Source organism: Podarcis vaucheri (assembly GCF_965113315.1).
Source record: "Podarcis vaucheri genome assembly, chromosome: Z".
Classification (NCBI taxonomy): domain Eukaryota; kingdom Metazoa; phylum Chordata; class Lepidosauria; order Squamata; family Lacertidae; genus Podarcis; species Podarcis vaucheri.
This window is the reverse complement of record NC_138758.1, coordinates 23146821-23165696: the sequence shown is the minus strand read 5'-3', so window position 1 is coordinate 23165696 and position 18876 is coordinate 23146821. Positions and strand designations below refer to the sequence as shown.

The following is an 18876-nucleotide window of genomic DNA, read 5'->3' as shown; positions in this document are numbered from 1 at the left end:
CTGGGTGGTGACGTCACGGCCCTTGAAGTAAGGCGGGGGCGCCTGTGAGTGCTCGCTTTGGGATTTTGAAGCACTGCCCCCTACAGGGAAGCAGAGGCAACTGACTGGCGCTGATCGCTCGCTCACGTGTTGGTTCCAAATTCTAGTGTAGTTTTTTGGAACGCGCAGTGATATTTGAGGATGAAATGGACAGAGCAAACATGCTTCTAAATCTTCAATGAGGATTTGTTACTGTTCCATCCTTTCTCCCGAATGAGCCCAAGGCATCAAGCAGTAAAGAAGAAACACAATGCAATTAAAAATTAAACAAAAAGCTCAGTAGGTACATCCAGTGCTTTTTTTCTTTAAAAAAAAGTTTAGGGGTACTCTCATTTTGACTCAAGAAAACCACCATTTTATAGTTCAAATGGGGGGGGGGAATACAGTAAATGGACAAAAGTACAAAGATTCACAAAACGTTTAGGGGTATGCTTACCCCTGTGTCCCGTCCCCCCCCGAAAAAAGCACTGGGTACAGCATGAGACTCTTAATCTCAGGGTCATAGGTTCGAGCTTCGCATTGGGCAAAAAAATTGCAGGAAGTTTGAGCAGATGATCCCTCTTCCCTTCCAATACTACTATTCTATGATTCTGTCTCTAAAAACATTTAAAACAGGAACTAAAAGCAACAAACCCACCATTCACAACTTTCAGATTCAGGACTGCTAGCTTGGCCCCACAACCATGGGGTCCTGGGACTGTGGGTGCCATGCAACGTGCATGGCCCTGGAACTGAAATATGTGGGTGCGTGGCCCCTTCATGGGAAATTTCATGGGTGCTTGGGCACCCAGGGCATCAGGGTGTTGGCACCTATGTTCAGGTTAGTTTCAACCACACTGGTTCTCTTTACTGCCTCCCACTCCCCTCCAGTTCGTTGGCACAAATGTTAACTTTGCTAGAATCTGTTATGAGACTGATGCAAACAGCCTGCAGAAGGATAATCATGCTGTTATGTACTGAAGTTCTTACCCTGGGCCAGCAGGGGGATACTTTAGATAGTTTTCACTCAGGTCCACTTATGCAAATAAGGAATTGAAAGTGACATTCAATGATTGCATAGTTACAGAAAGTTGTTACTGTTGTTTGTAGTTGAGCTCTATATAATCAGGTTGGCTGAACCCTTCAGCCCAGTTCTGTTCTGGCCTGTGAATAAACAAGAGCTGTCTGAAGAATCGCTGTGTCGTCTGATATGTTCACCCACGACTTAACACATGCATGTCTACTAAAAATTAAATCCCACTGAATTCAATAGAGTTTGCCCCCTGTTAAGTGTAGGATTGCAAGTTTAGTATTCATCTGATTCCCTCCCACCCCCCCCCAAAAAAAAAAATCCACAGGAAGTGATAAGCAGGCATATTACATTAATGTCCATCACTGAACCTCTCCCCGCTCCAAGCTGACAATTCACATTCTGCTGATTTTCTGCCATTTTATGAACACCCTGCAGTCTTGGCTGAAGTTTTCCTCTGAAGTTGGGTGTATGTTTAACTTCACTTGATGAAACAGTTTCAGCCACCTACATCTCCCTGGCCAGTAGCCTCGGGCAAAAGAAGGAAACGAGAAACCAAAGAAGCCGGGAAGTGTGAAACATCTGCCTGGATTTTCATTTCATTAGCTTTCTTACTGAGTGTTCCAGATTATTGCTTTATATTACATAAGAAATGTGCAAAGACGCTCTCAAGGCAAATCTTTTAAAATGTAGTATAAACACCAACAACTGGGAATCACTGGCCTGCAAGCGTTCCAATTGGAGAATAGCCTCTACCAAAGAACTTTGAAGAAGCACAAAATCAGGATAAAAGGGAGAAACAAGCTAAGAGGAAGGCAGAGCCATGGCTAGATTGGGGGTCTAGCAAGGGTTCCTGCTCTGGGTGAAACCTCCAGAAGGACGCCATTGAGGCTCCTAGCCTCCCAGGATCTCTGGGCTTCAGCCAGAGAGAAAGATGAAAAAGTGAAAGGTAGCCACAAATTCCATCCTTCCCCTTTCCCCATGAAGCTGAAGAAGGCTCATTTACAACTCGATCCAGGCTGAGGGGGAGTTGGAAAATCTGGAGAAGCTGTGTGGTTCTCCCCAGCGAAGCAGAAAATAGAAATCCCCTATGGGTTTGCTACTGTATGAGAAAGAAATTCTGAAGGGATAGAGGGAGGGACAGGAAGCTGAGGAAGAGAATCAATTGGCCTGGATCGGAGGTTTTCAACCTTTTTAAGTCCACGGCTCCCTTGACCAACTAAATTCTTTTTGCAGCACCCTGTGGGGCTCAGGAGCCCAGTTATGTCACCCCTTGCCTGCAGAGCTGGCAGCCTCTCACCCCTTTTCGAACCCCCCTTGTGGAGTATTCCCTCAGCCTCCTCTCCAGCCCCCTCTCTTTGGGAGTCCTCCAGGCCAGGGGCGGAGGAAAACCCCTGGACTAGATGATCCTTAGGGTGACAGTAGTCACAAAATTAAAAGACGCCTGCTTCTTGGGAGAAAAGCAATGACAAATCTAGACAGCATCTTAAAAAGCAGAGACATCACCTTGCCAACAAAGGTCCGTATAGTTAAAACTATGGTTTTCCCAGTAGTGATGTATGGAAGTGAGAGCCTTTGAATTATGGTGCTGGAGGAGACTCTTGAAAGTCCCATGGACTGCAAGAAGATCAAACCTATCCATTCTGAAGGAAATCAGCCCTGAGTGCTCACTGGAAGGACAGATCGTGAAGCTGAGGCTCCAATACTTTGGCCACCTCCTGAGAAAAGAAGACTCCCTGGAAAAGACTCTGTTGTTGGGAAAGATTGAGGGCACAAGAAGGAGACGACAGAGGACAAGATGGTTGGACAGTATTCAATTCAAAACCTGACTTCAGATAGACAACTGCTGCACATGGAAGTTCTACTTTTGACAAACAATTTCCTTTCCTAGAAAGGGGTGCTCTTTTTGACTTTGGTCATGCAGTCATAGTTCTTCCTAGGAATCCTTTGCATTACACTGATATATTACCTACTTTTTATGCCCTTTATGAATAAATGTATTGAGGTGTTTGTATGTATGTGTATGTATGTCCGTAAACACACATCCGGGGCGTGGGTATTTGACCTGGGTGACAGAAAACCTAGGAAGGCACGTTTGTCAAATCCTCACCTTGATCAATTTCCACCCGGAAACCTATGTCCCCAATGTGGAAGGATGTGTGAATCCAGCATCGGCCTCCACAGTCACTTAAGGACACACTGTTGGAAGATTGGAAGGCAATCTCATTTGACCACAAATGATAGCCAAAGAAGAAGATGACCTATTGGGTAACAAGACAATTCTGAGCATAGATGCGAACTCCCTGTGGCCCTGGGTGCCCGAGCACCCACATAATTTCTCACGCTGCATGGCACCCACAGTCCCAGGCACCCATGGTTGTGGGGCCAAGTTGTCACTCCTGATTCTGAGTAAACATGAGGGGCTTCTGGATTGTCTCTATTTTCATGTATGGTTAAGATTCCACTGTTAGTAATGCAATGAATAGAACAGTTTCTTGGAGATCGCAAAGTGAGAATGTTGAAGCTCAAAAGTGGCAGTACATTGTTCTTTTCATCCCCATTTTACAACCACCCTGTGAGGTAGGCTAGGCTGAGAGACTGTGGCTGGCCCAAGGTAACCTTCTGAGTTTCATGGCTCAGCAGGGATTTGAATCCTGGCCTCCAACATTCTAACTGCTACAGGACACTGTGGCACAGGATTCTTTAATTGCCTGTAGGGTGATTTTTAAATGGCTAAAAAGTTGCAGTCTTTTATCCTGTGAATCCAATGCTGTCAATGAGACATCATTCTGAATACATGAATAGTACAGTACTGCGGTTTAACTGTAAAGTACTGTGCAGGCCTATGGGACGCAGGTGGCGCTGTGGGTTAAACCACAGAGCCTAGGACTTGCCGATCAGAAGGTCAGCGGTTCGAATCCCCGCGACGGGGTGAGCTTCCGTTGCTCAGTCCCTGCTCCTGCCAACCTAGCAGTTCAAAAGCACATCAAAGTGCAAGTAGATAAATAGGTACCGCTCTGGCGGGAAGGTAAACGGTGTTTCCGTGCGTTGCTCTGATTTGCCAGAAGCGGCTTAGTCATGCTAGCCACATGACCCGGAAGCTGTACGTCGGTTCCCTCGGCCAATAAAGCGAGATGAGCGCCGCAAACCCAGAGTCGGTCACGACTGGACCTAATGGTCAGGGGTCCCTTTACCTTTACTGTGCAGGCCTACTCAGAAGTAAGTCTCATTAAAGCCTAAATCACATTTTTCATACGAAATACGATCTGAATTAGGAGGAGCATCAATGCTCCTCTTTTCTTCTCCAGTCACAGCTCCCGCCCCCAAATCATACATTCTTCAAGGTTTTCTATGGTCACTTAACGGCGGCGCGGGAGCAGCCGGAGTAAAACGAAACCAGCAACCGAAATTCCACACATCTGAATTGTGACTCTACATTTTTATCTCAGTGGTGCGAATGAATGAATGAATGGTGTAAATGAACGAATAAACATTGAATGAGCCGCCACCTCCTTCTGGAATGAGAACGCCTCCTTGTACAGCCTCTGCGTTCGGAACGAGCTGAAAGGCTAAAAACTTCGCGCCTCATTTGCATTCCGCTCAGTGATAGGCTGGGAAGGTTAAGGAAGTAGACGCTGCTGCTTGCCGCGCAGTTTTGAAATCTCACTGGCAGCCGGTTCCGTGTTTGTTTCTGCTGCGAAAGTATGGCTGAGCCGTTGGGCGCTGATAATCCTGAGCGGGATGAACAGTACCGGAGGTAAACGAAAAGGATTTGGAACGGGAGGGTGATTCTGCATTTAAGGTTTACTTCTGAACTAAGATTCCCGAGCGTTTCTCCTTCCCCGGATAAGAAATGTGATAACCCCGTTTCTCTTGGGCAAGTGGGAGTCAAGACTGTACAATCCTAGCACGTTCCGGGTGGACTCAGTTGGTCTTACTTCAGAATACACCTGTGTGTGGTTACTTTGCGGAGCTGTGATATTCGAAATATTTAATAACAGTTATTTCAATGATTACTGGCTCACATTTCAGGGTGCACAAGTTCCCTTGGCAGGTTGCAGCAGATCTAAAAAATGCAGTGTTAAAATTCCAGGATGTAAAACAGCCGCAAAAACAATTAATAGCGTTAAAATAACAGCAGGTCAGAAAGTTATTCAAAATAACAATAGTAAATGTAGGTAGCCCTGCTGGCTTATTTTTATGAGGGGGAGGGGGGACCCAGTACAGAATAGCTTTCCACCACTCAGAATATAGCATACAGTGGTACCTCTGGATGCGAATGGGATCTGTTCCGCAGCCCCATTTGCATCCTGAAGCGAACGCAACCTGCTTCTGCACGTACGCAGGTTGCCGCTTCCGTGCGTGAGGTCATTTTGAGCGTCTGCACATGCACGAGCGGCGAAACCTGGAAGTAACACACTCCATTACTTCCGGGTCGTCGCGGAGCGCAACCCGAAAATATTCATCCCAAAGCATATTTAACCCAAGGTATGACTGTACAAGCTTTCTGAGTTCTTCATGCTGGATGTTAAAGGGTGTGTACAAAGAAAAAGCAGAAGCTCCAAAGTCTACCATTTTTAAGATACCCACTGCATGCATTTAAAGCACATTGCTTCCCCCAAAGAATCATGGGAACTATAATTTGTTATGAGTACTGTGGATTAAACCACAGAGCCTAGGACTTGCCGATCAGAAGGTTGGCGGTTCGAATCCCTGCGACGGGGTGAGCTCCCATTGCTCGGTCCCTGCTCCTGCCATCCTAGCAGTTTGAAAGCACGTCAAAGTGCAAGTAGATAAATAGGTACTACTCTGGTGGGAAGGTAAACGGCATTTCCATGCATTGCTCTGGTTCGCCAGAAGCGGCTTAGTCGTGCTGGCCACATGACCCGGAAGCTGTACACCGGCTCCCTCGGCTAATAAAGCAAGATGAGCACTGCAACCCCAGAGTCGGTCACGACTGGACCTAATGATCAGGGGTCCGGTTACCTTTACCTTACTGAGAATTGTAGCTCTTTGAGGGAAACTACAGTTCTCAGGATTCCTTTTTGGAAGCCATGTGCTTTGAATTTGTGGTGTGCCTCTGCCCTAACACTACAACATCCACTCAGAAGTATATACAGTGGTACCTCTGGATGCGAACGGAATCCGTTCCAGAGCCCCGTTTGCATCTTGAAGCAAATGCAACCCACGCTTCTGCGCATGCGCGCGACGTCATTTTGAGCATCTGCGCGAGTGGCGAAACCCGGAAGTAACACGTTCTGTTACTTCTGGGTCGCCGCGGAGCACAACCCGAAAACGCTCAACCCGAAGCTACTTCAACCTGAGATATGACTGTATAGCAGTGAATTCAGGTTAGGTTTTGCTAGGCTTAAAAAATATTTCAAGATGCATGGAAAGCTGCTGAGGTGAAGAAGCAACATTCCTCTATATTTTGAAAAAATCTACCAAGTATCTGCTAAATCACCAGCTTTGCAAATATAAGGATTACTGTGTTGGTGTTTTTACTTCTGCTCACTTTAAGTTCCTGATTGCTCCTTTGAAATCACATCTGTACCTGCCCCATACTGGGCCTAATTAGAACCAGAGGTTGGGCCAGAGGTTTCCCATTGCTGATAAAAGCTCAATGGCATGGTTAATCCTGTGATTTGGCCTTTTAAAAAGAGAGAGAGAGAGAGACTTTTGGTGGTGTCACTGCAGTTCTGCAAGACCCTATCTGTGCTACAGATTTAAGCACTATCATACCAGCTGAAACTACCATGGCTTCCCCTAAAGACTTCTGATGGTGCTGAGAGTCTCCTGATTCACTTCACAGAGTTGTTAGAAGACCCCTATCTTCCTCATAGAGCAACATGGGTTCCCTGGGAAGAGGGATTGCTATGAGGAAAACAGGGATCTTCTAACAACTCTCAACACCCTTAACAAACTACAGTTCCCAGGATTCTTTAGGGGAAGCCATGACTATTTAATGTGGCTTTTTAGAGCTTTAAAAAGGTCAGGTGGGGTCTAGTGGAACTGCACTGACACCACCCAAAATACTGTGTCCTTGGGCAGATGAGGCCTAATTCTCTCTGGAGAAACTTACCAAAACTTCACTTCTAATTTTTCCAACGCAATCCTATTTAGTCTACTCAAAAGCAAGTCCCATTGAGTTGAAGTGATCTTTGGGTGTTAGATGGAATAAGGCAGTTGGGAACAGGGTCTGGGCAGAAATCGCAGAAATGTCCAGGAAAATCCAGACGTTTGGCAACCCATGTCAGAAGTGCAGATTTTGGTGAATTTCCTTAAAAATAGCTCAAAAACTGCAATATTTTTCTAGCTGAGATTTTGCAAAAACAAGCTCAACAACTTTGACAAAAGAAAAAAGCTCAACAACTTTTGTGTCCGGTTTTCACTTTTTGAAATAAAATATGGCAACCCTAGTGTTGAACATCTTTTTGTTCCACAAAGGTTTTAATAATTTATATTTATTTCTTTAGAAACTGCTTAATCAAACAAATCTTTAAGCAGTGTGCATAAAACAATTATCAGTAATACACAAATGAATTCAGCAAATATTGGTAGACTAATATGTGTCTGGACAGGATTTCTGAATTAAAAAATAAAAGATTTTAGCAGATGTCTAATATCAGAAAGCAAGGCTATCTTCTAGCATTGATTGGAAAGGAAAGCATACATGGTGCCACGCTGAAAGATAAGCTCCTAGCAAATGCAGAATGAACATTATATGGCACTTATAGAAGTGCAAGTTCTGCAGATCAAAGTGCTTGAGCTAGAGCACATGGAGCAAGTAAATGATTCTAGTAAACTGGTCCCAATTTTTTATATAATTTCTAATGCTGTGTGTGAGTGGTCTCTGAGTTTTTAGAGCTATTGTTTTTATCTCTTTGATATTTGATTTATTTTTACTATTAAATTTGTGATTTTTGTAGCTCACTGTCAGGGGATGATTAGCTGCTTGTGCTTAAAATAGTGCCCCTTCAGAGTTTGTGCGACCCCACAAACCTCTGTGTGTGACAGAGCTCCTCAGACATGTCTGCTCTAGTCACTAGTAGAGTCTGACAGTGGCTGTCTGCGGAAGCGCTTCCAGCAAAGAAGTTCCTTAACGGAAACGCGTCTCCTGGACTCACGACGTGGCAGCTTCCGGCGAAGCATGGGTCTCCCTGCAGCTGCTTCTGACACCTCCCCGCTATTTTCGCTCGAAGTGTCTCTCACCCCTTTCTCTCCCCTGCTGCTTCCTGCCTGGGCTGCTGCGTCTCTCTCAGCATTACTGAGATCCTCCTCCAGAGACCCCGCGCTCCCCCTGCTGGTCCCTGCTTTGGCTGTTGACTCTCTCCCAGTCTCTGGGAGCCTTACCACTTCCCTTTCCTCCGATGTCAGTTCCCTGACATCCACCTCCCCTCCAGGGCCCCCCTCTCCCCCGCCCCTACTCTCTCCTCTGGGCGGTGAGGAGCTGAAACCCCTAAAAGAATCCTCTTCATCTTCAGACGTCTCGAACAATTCCCTCCATCGGTCTTCGTTCCGACTCGCTGAATCCTCCTCCACCTCGGAATCAGCGAACCCCTCCAACTCTTCTTCGTCGTCGGTGGTGGCGAAGTATTCCCTCCGGAACCTCGCCACTGGCTGGGGTTTTCTAGGGAATCTCTGATGAAAAGTTTCAATCAAAACCTCGTCATCTACATCCTCTGCCCTGACCCAGGTGTTTTCCGACTCCGGCTCCCCTTCCCACATTACCAAATACTCTACTTGATCTCCCCTCCACCTGGAATCGAGAATCTCCGCTACATGGTAGCTGTGTTCTTTTTCCTCCATAGCTGGTCCCCTATTGACCCTCCCCTCTCTGTCCCCTATATACGGTGACAGCAATGATCTGTGGAACACTGGGTGCAACTTCATGTGGTTCGGTAACCGGAGTCTGAAAGCCACTGGGTTGACCTGTTGCGTGACTTCAAATGGGCCCAGTCTTTTGGGTCTTAACTTCTTACAACCTCCTTTAAATGGTAACCCTTGGGTGGACAGCCACACCTGGTCCCCCACCCTAATACTTTCCCCTTCCCTTCTGGTTTTCTCTGCCTGCCTCTTATATTCCTCCTTCGCCCTGTTTAAATTAAGTTGGAGCTGGCGATGGATCGCTTCCATTTCTTCAACGAACTGTTCTGCGGCAGGAACGCTCCAGTTCTCCCCCTCCCCCCCTGGGAAGGCTCGGGGATGACACCCGTGATTGGCCAAAAAAGGGCTCATCCCCGTGGACACGTTCTCTGCATTGTTATAGGCAAATTCTGCCAACGCCAGCTTCTCCACCCAATCATTCTCTCTGTCATTCACATAACACCTCAAATATTGCTGGAGGACACCATTAGCTCTTTCCGCCTGCCCATTGGTTTCTGGATGACGGGCAGTGGAAAAATTCACCTCTACATGCAATAAGCTCATGAGCTTCCTCCAGAACCTGGAAGTAAATTGTTTCCCTCGGTCCGAAACCACCCTCAAGGGGGCACCATGCAACCTAAACACATTTTCCACAAACAATTTGGCGGTTTCTTCTGCTGTGACCGCATGTGAGCAGGCTATAAAGTGGGCCATCTTGGTTAACAGGTCTACCACAACCATAATGGCTGTCTTCCCTTTGGACCTGGGCAGATCAGTCATGAAATCTATTGCCACTGCCTCCCATGGTCTTTCCGGCGTGGGTAGTGGTTCTAATAAACCTGCCGGTGCCCGCCTCTCCCCCTTGGCTCGTTGACATCGGTCACACCCTCTCACATATTCACGCACATCTTCCCTGACCTTGGGCCACCAGAATTCCCTGGTAACCAGCCACATGGTTTTGTGTTGCCCAAAATGCCCTGCTGTGGGGCTATCGTGCAGTTGCTTGAGTACCTTTTCCCTCAATTCCCCTTCAGGTATGTATAACGCTCCCTTGTAGTACAACGCCCCGTTTCTCTCCTCAAAACCCCCGGGTTTGTCTCCCTCCCTCCTGAGACCCCTGAGTTTGTCCTGGGCGTATTCATCCTGCACCGTTCCCTCTACCAGTTCCCTTTGCCCCACCAAAGCCGCCCCACACACCCAGCGGTCCTCGGGAATGACATGAGTCTCTTCGGGTGCACCCTCTCCCTCCAAATATTCAGGTTTGCGTGAGAGAGCGTCCGCCCTAACGTTCTCCGGGCCTGGTACGTAACAAATCTCAAAGTTAAATTTGGAGAACTCCTGGGCCCATCTCAACTGCCTTTGGTTGAGCACTCGCGCCGTTCTCCAATACTCTAGATTCTTATGGTCCGTGCACACTTGCACCTTCTGTTGTGCACCAATTAGTAGGTGCCTCCATCTCCGGAAGGCCTCATAAATCGCAAGAAGTTCCCGGTCGTACACCGCGTAGTTTCTCTCAGATTTGTTCAGCTTTCGCGAAAAGAAGGCACACGGTCGCCACTCTGACCCCTCCTTCCCCGGCTGCAGAAGCAGCACCGCCCCTATGGCTCTGTCAGAAGCGTCTGTTTCGACCCTCAGCTTTTTTTGTAAATCCACATGTAGAAGTTGTTCGTCAGAGGCGAAGGCCCTTTTCAGTTCCTCAAACGCTCGCTCCGCCTCCCCCGTCCAAACAAACTTCTTTTTGCTGCTGAGACAGTCCGTGATGGGCGCCGTCAGGTGGGCGAAGTTTCGGATGAACTTACGATAAAAGTTTCCAAACCCTAGAAACCTCTGCACATCCTTCTTGGTCTTGGGTGTTTTCCATTCCAGCACCGCTTGAACCTTGCCGGGGTCCATGGCCAACCCCTTGTCTGACAAGCGGTACCCCAGGAATTCCACCTCCTTGGTATGAAACTGACACTTCTCCAGTTTCACCCACAGTCTGTTGGCTTGCAGCCTGCTCAACACTTCTCTGACGTCTCTCACATGTTGCTCCTCATTCTCCGAATACACCAACACGTCATCTAAGAAGGCCACGCAATTCTTGTAGAGCAAAGGCCCCAGTACATGGTTCATAAAGGCTTGAAAACACGCGGAGCCTGTTTGTAATCCAAAAGGCATAACGAGGTATTCAAATGCCCCCAAAGGGGTGAACATGGTGGTCTTCCATTCATCCCCTTTCCTTATACGTATCAGGTTGTACGCCCCCCTTAGGTCCAGCTTTGTAAAAATCTTTCCTTTTCGCACCCTGGTCAAAATATCATCAATCCTGGGCATAGGAAAAGCCGCCGGCTCTGTCACTGCATTTAGGGCCCGAAAGTCACATACCAGCCTCGGCTTGTCCGTGTTTTTTTTATCCACAAAAAACACTGGGCTACCCCCCGCTGCCTTGGACTCTCTGATGAAGCCTCTCTTCAGGTTCTTGTCAATGAACGCTCGCAACTCCTGCATCTCCCTGTCTGACATGGCATACAACTTGCCTACAGGAAGCTGTGCTCCAGGGAGTAAATTGATCTGGCAATCAAAGGGCCTATGCGGGGGTAGTTGGTCCGCTTCCTTCTCGCTGAACACGTCGCTGAGATCAGCATACTGTGGTGGCACCTTCCCCTTCTCCATTACTTCCGTCCCTGCTAGGGTGGCTTGGGCCCCTGCTGACCCCTTTTCCGCCCTGCAGTGTTCTAAGCAATGTGCTGAACCGAAGGAAACCACTCTTTGATGCCAGCCCACCAGCGGATCATGTAGGGCTAGCCAGCTCATTCCCAAAATAATGGGAGCGCCTCCCAAGGTGGCCACATTAAACGCTATCAGTTCTGTGTGCCTTGCCACCCTCATTATCATTGGGACGGTCTGCAAGCTGACGCCTCCTCCCAACAGTTCCCTGCCATCGATCGTGGTCACCTGCAGGGGGTTGCTTAAAGGGATAGTCTGTATCTGGTGCTCAGCAGCAAACTCCTTGCTCATGAAATTGCAGGAGCTGCCTGAGTCCAACAGCGCCTTTATTTTCAGGGGGTGTCCATTTTGCAGCTCTAGCGACACTTCAATCACTAGAGCAGGTCGAGGAGCTTCTGGCACTGGCACTTGGGGAAGGGGCACTTTCACTGCTCTTTGGCCTGGCTGCAGTGCCCTGCTGGCAACCAGGCGTTGGCTTTTACCTGCTCCGTTTCTCCCTGCTCTTCCCCCTCAACAGCTCCCACCATCCCTTGCCATTCCTTCCTCTGGGGGCAGACTCTGGCAAAGTGACCTGGCTGTTGGCAGAGATAGCATTTCCGGGCTCCCTTTCCCTCCTTCTTCGCCCCCTCACTGGGCTTTGAAAATGCGCGCGCGCGGGCTGTTCCGATTTCCATCGGCTCTGCCGGCGGGAAAGCTGGCTCAGGAATGTCTGGAATGCGTAACTCCTTCCAACGTTCCCCTCTCCCTTCCCGCCTCTCCATGGCTCTTGCCTCCTGGCGCGCTCCAATGGTCAGCGCAGATTTGGTCAGCTGATCCATAGACACCGCCCTGGGGCTCCTGGCCAGCTCGTCTTTCACAGCTGAAGAAAGACCTTCTTCAAATAGCATCTGAATGGGTGCTGCCGATAAATCCCACCCCAATCTGTGAATCAGCATGGTAAATTCAGTCCAGTACTCACGGACAGATCTGCTTCCCTGCTTGCAAGCCATTAGCTGTCTGCGCACCAACCCTTCCTCAATATCGCTGGAAAACATGATATCCATTGCACGAAAGAATTTCATAGTGTCCTTTAGGATATCGTTGTGCGTTGCCATCAGGGGTCGAACCCAGTCCCGCGCCCCCTTCTCAAGATGCCCAATTACGAAAGCAACTCGCGATTCCTCATCAGGGAACTCATCAAACTGCACATTCAGAGCATATTGCATCTCTGTCCTAAAGGCATGGTAATCCTTGGGGTCCCCCCCAAACTTCTGCACCAATCCTGGTACCTTTCTGGGGAACTGAGTGGTTCTCCCCTTTTTGTCAGCATCCTGAGCCCTTCTCTCCTCGAGCCTCGCCGTCTGCAGCGCAAGTTGGACCTCCAGAGCTTGATACCTTTCTTCCAAGCTTGGACCAGCTCCAACCCCTGCGTCTCCGGTTCCGACTGGGTTGCTCATGATGCTTTCTCCTGCACAGGCAGCGTACAGAGACTGTCAGACTGCTGTCAGGGGATGATTAGCTGCTTGTGCTTAAAATAGTGCCCCTTCAGAGTTTGTGCGACCCCACAAACCTCTGTGTGTGACAGAGCTCCTCAGACATGTCTGCTCTAGTCACTAGTAGAGTCTGACAGTGGCTGTCTGCGGAAGCGCTTCCAGCAAAGAAGTTCCTTAACGGAAACGCGTCTCCTGGACTCACGACGTGGCAGCTTCCGGCGAAGCATGGGTCTCCCTGCAGCTGCTTCTGACACCTCCCCGCTATTTTCGCTCGAAGTGTCTCTCACCCCTTTCTCTCCCCTGCTGCTTCCTGCCTGGGCTGCTGCGTCTCTCTCAGCATTACTGAGATCCTCCTCCAGAGACCCCGCGCTCCCCCTGCTGGTCCCTGCTTTGGCTGTTGACTCTCTCCCAGTCTCTGGGAGCCTTACCACTTCCCTTTCCTCCGATGTCAGTTCCCTGACACTCACTACATAGTGTGTGTGTGTGTGTGTGTGTGTGTGAAAATAAATAATAAACAATAAATGACAGTTGTTTTGTAGGCATGCTATATTGTATGAATCAAATGCATGGATGCTGCTGTCCTTCCTACATTTTAAGACCCTGAGTTGATTTTTGCAGGGTATTTCTGACTCTTCAAACTTTATATTTTGCAGATTTGTCTCCCAAGCAAAGCAGGAAGCAAAAAATGGCAACCTGGAGGAATCTCTCTGCCTTCTGAGGAAGGCGCATCAAATCTATCCCTGTGAAAAGCTGACAAGAAAAATTAAAAAAGTTGAGGAAGCACTAGCTTCACTAGCCCTGGATCAGGAAGATGATGTCTTTGTGGACGTTTGTCAGAGTGGACTAATGTTGTTTGGAGAAATACATGACAAGCTATTTGACCACCAGAGAGAAGGGGTTGCCTTCTTATACAGTTTATACCGCAATGGAAGGAAAGGTGGTATCCTTGCAGATGACATGGGCTTGGGGAAAACCATTCAGATCATCGCTTTCCTCTCGGGCATGTTTGATGAAGAACTCATTCGGACTGTGCTGTTAATTATGCCGCCTAGCCTTTTGAGCAACTGGCTTAAAGAGTTTGCCAAGTGGACTCCTGGGCTGCGCGTGAGTGTCTTTCATGGACCCAACAAGTATGAATGTGAGAGAAATCTAAAGAGGATCCAGAAGAGGAGTGGTATCTTGCTCACGACTTATCAGCTGGTCCTCAGCAGTTGGCAGCAGTTATCGAGCTTTGATGGGAAGGAGTTCATCTGGGACTACGTCATCCTTGATGAAGCTCATAAAATTAAAACACCATCTGCCAAAACGACAAAATCTGTGCATGCTATCCCTGCTCAAAACCGCATCCTGCTCACAGGAACTCCGGTCCAAAACAACCTAAAAGAACTCTGGGCTCTTTTTGACTTTGCTTGTCAGGGATCGCTTCTAGGCACAATGAAAACTTTCGGGATGGAATACGAAAAACCTATCACAAGAGCCAGGACAAAGAATGCAACCCAGGAAGAGAAAGCACTGGGACTTAAGATCTCTGAAAACCTGATGTCCATAATCAAGCCGTATTTCCTAAGACGGAGTAAAGATGAACTACAGAACAAAGCTAAGCCTGAACTCAAAATCAGTCTCCCAGAAAATCAGAGCAAGACTGTTGCTTCTGAAATGCCTTCTCTGCCCAGAAAAAACGACTTCATTGTGTGGGTATACCTATCACCCATACAAAAAGAAATATATAGGGACTTTCTGTCTTTGGATCATATAAAAAAGTTGTTAATGACCACAAGGTCCCCACTTGCTGAACTGAATGTCTTGAAGAAACTCTGTGATCACCCCAGGCTGTTGTCAGCACAAGCATGTAGCAAACTTGGTCTGGAAGCTCCCAATTATAATATGGTGGATGGTGATGAAAATAATGAGCCTTCCAGCATGAAGAGAAACCTTAGGGACATTTTGGATGAGACTCTGATGGCGGAATCAGGAAAGCTGTGCTTCCTCATGGCCCTGCTGGAAAGATTGCAGGAGGAGGGGCACAGAACACTGGTGTTTTCTCATTCAAGAAAAATGCTGGATATTATAGAGCGCATCTTAACTCACAGGTGCTTTAAGCTAATGCGCATTGATGGAACAGTAAGCCAGTTGGAGGAGCGAAAAAGGAGAATTAGTGTCTTTCAGAAGAGCAAAGAATACTCTGTGTTTCTGCTTACTACCCAAGTTGGTGGGGTTGGTCTAACCTTAACAGCAGCTACCAGGGTGGTGATTTTTGATCCTAGCTGGAACCCAGCTACAGATGCTCAAGCCGTAGACAGGGTTTACAGGATAGGGCAGAAGGACAATGTTGTAATCTACCGGCTAATTAGCTGTGGGACAGTGGAGGAGAAAATCTACAGAAGGCAAGTATTCAAAGACTCATTAATCCGACAAAGCATGGGAGATAGGAAAGACCCATACAGATATTTCACTATGCAAGAACTAAGGGAGTTGTTCACATTGGGAGATACTCAAAGCTCAGTAACACAGCTCCAGCTCCAGTCTTTGCATGCAAGCCAAAGAAAAACAGATAAGCAGCTGGACAAGCACATTGCGTATCTCCATTCACTGGATATATTTGGCATATCAGACCATGACTTAATGTACACACATGAAGCGGTTCATGGAGATGAAGTTGAGGATGAAGAAGTCCTCATGGACATTGAACACAGGGTACAGAAAGCCCAAGAGCTGGTACAGCTGGAATCCCAGCTAAAGGACCAACTGATGGGAAACCTCCGAAACACAACTGAAGGGGCATGGCTGAGAGAAATGGAATTGTCCACCCAGCCAAATAAAAAGCCATCAAAGCCTTCTCCGAATTATGCTCTCATCCCACCTGTAACTGATGAACCCACAAGCAGTGAGAATATCAGTCTTGTAGGTGGCAGTGATGATGACATTGTCAATGTAAGTTCTAAGATGACAGAGCTACTTATTGAGGAGGATGAACAAGTGCTTCAGAACCTAACTAATATGGATATCTCTGCATCCATGAACGAAAAATGCAAACCAGCCAGTCCACAAGAAGTAACTCCTATATCTTCTTTTACTCAAGATCATTCATTATCTTACAAGGAGAACTGCAGCCCTGCGTGTCAGGTGGTTTCCCATGACCCACCTGCTGAGGCAAATGGCAAGTTTAACGATTCCCAAGTGGCCCCACTGCAGCAGTCATTTCACTATGTGCCTGATGATGATCTACAAACTACTCAAAACCATGATCAAAGTCATGTATCCTCTTCTTCTCAAGCTCACTTGTCTTTCCAGGTAAATTGCAGTTCTGAACTTCAAACAATCTGCCATGACCCTCCTGTCGAGGCAAATGGCATGCTTACTGATATCCAAGGGGTCCCATTGCAGCAGTCATCAGAGTATGTGTCTAACCATGTCAAGCAACAAGGCGAGACTGACATGTCTCTCAATGTTCCTACAAGTCCACATGGAGAGGCAGGTGAAGTTGCTGAGCCAGGTACCTCAGAAGCATCTCAACTGCAGACCAGTAAAATGTCAGACCTCAGTTTTGCGCAGAAATCTGGAATGAGTGTAATAATGGTTGATGAGGCTCTATCTGGTTCTCCCCAGTGTGATTTCAGACTTGTCTTAGAAGATTCCGAGGATCAGTTGCAAGATATCTCAGGAATGGAAATGTCATTGAAGGATACAGAGAACACAAGATTTCCACTGAATAGCCACTGTAGCTCTTGGGCTCACTCTTGGTTTCAGGAAAATCCGGACAACAGAAGTCTCCAAGCCAGCAAAAGTATAATGGGATCTATGGTTATTGGGGGCTCTGATGATGTGTTGATGAACAACAGTGAGCTTTCTTTTCAGCATAAAAATATGCCCGTTAAAATAATAGTTTCAGATACTGAAGAGGATGACGATTGTTTTATAACTGATTGGGATGATAGCAATCACAGACAAGAATCTCCCACAAACAAACTACCTGATATCATGTCAACGCCAAAGTCTAAATTGTCCACAACCAGCCTTTGTTTCTCTCCTAGGATAATAGTTAGTGGAAGAAGATCAACCGCTTCACGAAAATCCCTTGCTAGTATCCTATTGGATCAGGTGGAGGACATTGCAGAGACCATTGAATCCACCAGTTATATGTCTTGTGAAGATTCTTTTAAGCTTTACCTTGAAGCAGAAAAAACTCTGGACAATTGTGATTAGGAGTTGGAGTGGCTGGAAAAGGAGCCGTCCAGTGAAATGATAGAGTCTGAGAGCAAAGCTAGAGTTTTACTACAGCAATTTCTAGAGTTTTTATACGGTTACACTCACCCCTTTTATGGTACCCTTTTATTGATTACTTCCAGAGCAGATTTGCATCCAATCACAGCAGTGGAAAGATGAACCTGCACCTTGAGGGAAATTGCTTCTGACATTGATCTGTAACATTTAAGGCCCAGCTTCTTTCACTTGGGGTGTATGTCTCTCTCTCTTTTGTAAGAACTAGCTGTTAAGATTTTAAAATAAACCTGGTTTAACTTTGAAAGCCTATTGTATTAGCTGCTCTCTCTTTCTCTCTTTTACCACATTTTAGTTAAATGCCATCTACTTCTTTGTTCCCACAGAAGGCAAGGAGTCATTTCTTTCCAAGTAGATATAGGGAACCTGTGCTCCCCAAAACATTGCTGGTTCACAGCTCTCATAGTCCCTGGCATCACTTGGGCATACTGGCTGGGGCTGGTGTGAGGTTTAAAAGTTCATGCCTCTGCTTCAGAGGCTTAGTTCTCACCAAAATGTCCAAGCCTATATTTGGACTGTTCCTATGTTCACAGTTGGAGGATCACCAAACCAAATGCTCCTCATACTAAAAATTCCCTGAAGAAAGTAAACTGGCGTGATAAAGGGGAAAGGTAAAGTAGAGCTCGGCTGCATTACATCTAACAAATAAATAAGTGGGAAGGGCAGCAAACAAATTCTTGCATGGCATTGGAGTTCAGGTAGAATAGAGACTGATGTTTTTAATGAATAAGCCCACTAGCTTAACTTGCTTCTTTTTTAGCTCTCCTGAAGCAGGAGGTAACCAGATGGGTGCTAGTGATTGGTTCGGTTAGGAATCGCTTAAATCACAGGTGCATAAAATGAAAATGAGATGCTGTATTAATGAAATCAAAATTCACTTCATCTAAGCTTGGTGCAGGCAAGATTGGTACTATTAAATGTTCCCCATTAACTGTTGGACATTCTCAAAAAGATTTCAGAGGAGATTATTCTGATTCTTCTAACCAGGTTTGCACAAAATAAATACAGTATGATGTCAAAGTTATTTTCTCCTAAGTACTATATATACCTTAAAAAGTTTTGGTTTAAAATTTGTTCTCCCCTACCCCATCCTAGGTTGCAATCTAGCAGTGTCTGGGAATAAGTGTCATTGAAATTAAGAAAGGGAATAGAGACCAGAAATTGGATTGCATGCTGGGTGTCAAGCCATATAATGAAAATAAGAAAAAAAATAATACTCAAGAAATAAGTACACTTGGGTGTCTCTTTACAGTATCTTTTTGTTCACATAAAATCTCATTTTCCTATTCTTTCACAGCTCTTGTTTGATGCAAGATCTTTCCGTTATTACACACTTCTGTTAAATGTCAGCTAAACCCTCAAAATGTTGCAAATATGTATTCATCCCCTGTTGAGAAAGACTGGTGGAATAGTTTGTGGCACCTAGGTGCTTGCAATGTTAACGGGTGAAAAACGTTTTGCTGCAGAAAAGCTATATAATATTGTGTTCCTGTCTATCTTGTCCAA

At 46.6% G+C, this 18876-nt stretch overlaps 1 protein-coding gene across 1 annotated transcript; it reads left to right on the top strand.

Annotated features, from left to right (window-relative positions):
• Window positions 1-4697: 4697 nt before the first annotated feature.
• On the top strand, window positions 4698-17617 carry LOC309524076 (DNA excision repair protein ERCC-6-like). Its single transcript, XM_082208456.1, has 2 exons — window positions 4698-4805; window positions 13746-17617. Exons 1-2 carry the CDS (start codon window positions 4753-4755, stop codon window positions 17293-17295), a joined length of 3603 nt encoding a protein of 1200 aa, XP_082064582.1. The 5' UTR covers window positions 4698-4752; the 3' UTR covers window positions 17296-17617.
• Window positions 17618-18876: the final 1259 nt, after the last annotated feature.

Coding starts and splice junctions, on each gene's coding strand:
- LOC309524076 (XM_082208456.1), top strand. CDS start 4,753: ATGGCTGAGCCGTTGGGCGCTGATAATCCTGAGCGGGATGAACAGTAC. Junction 4,806..13,745: donor CGGGATGAACAGTACCGGAG/GTAAACGAAAAG, acceptor TATATTTTGCAG/ATTTGTCTCCCAAGCAAAGC.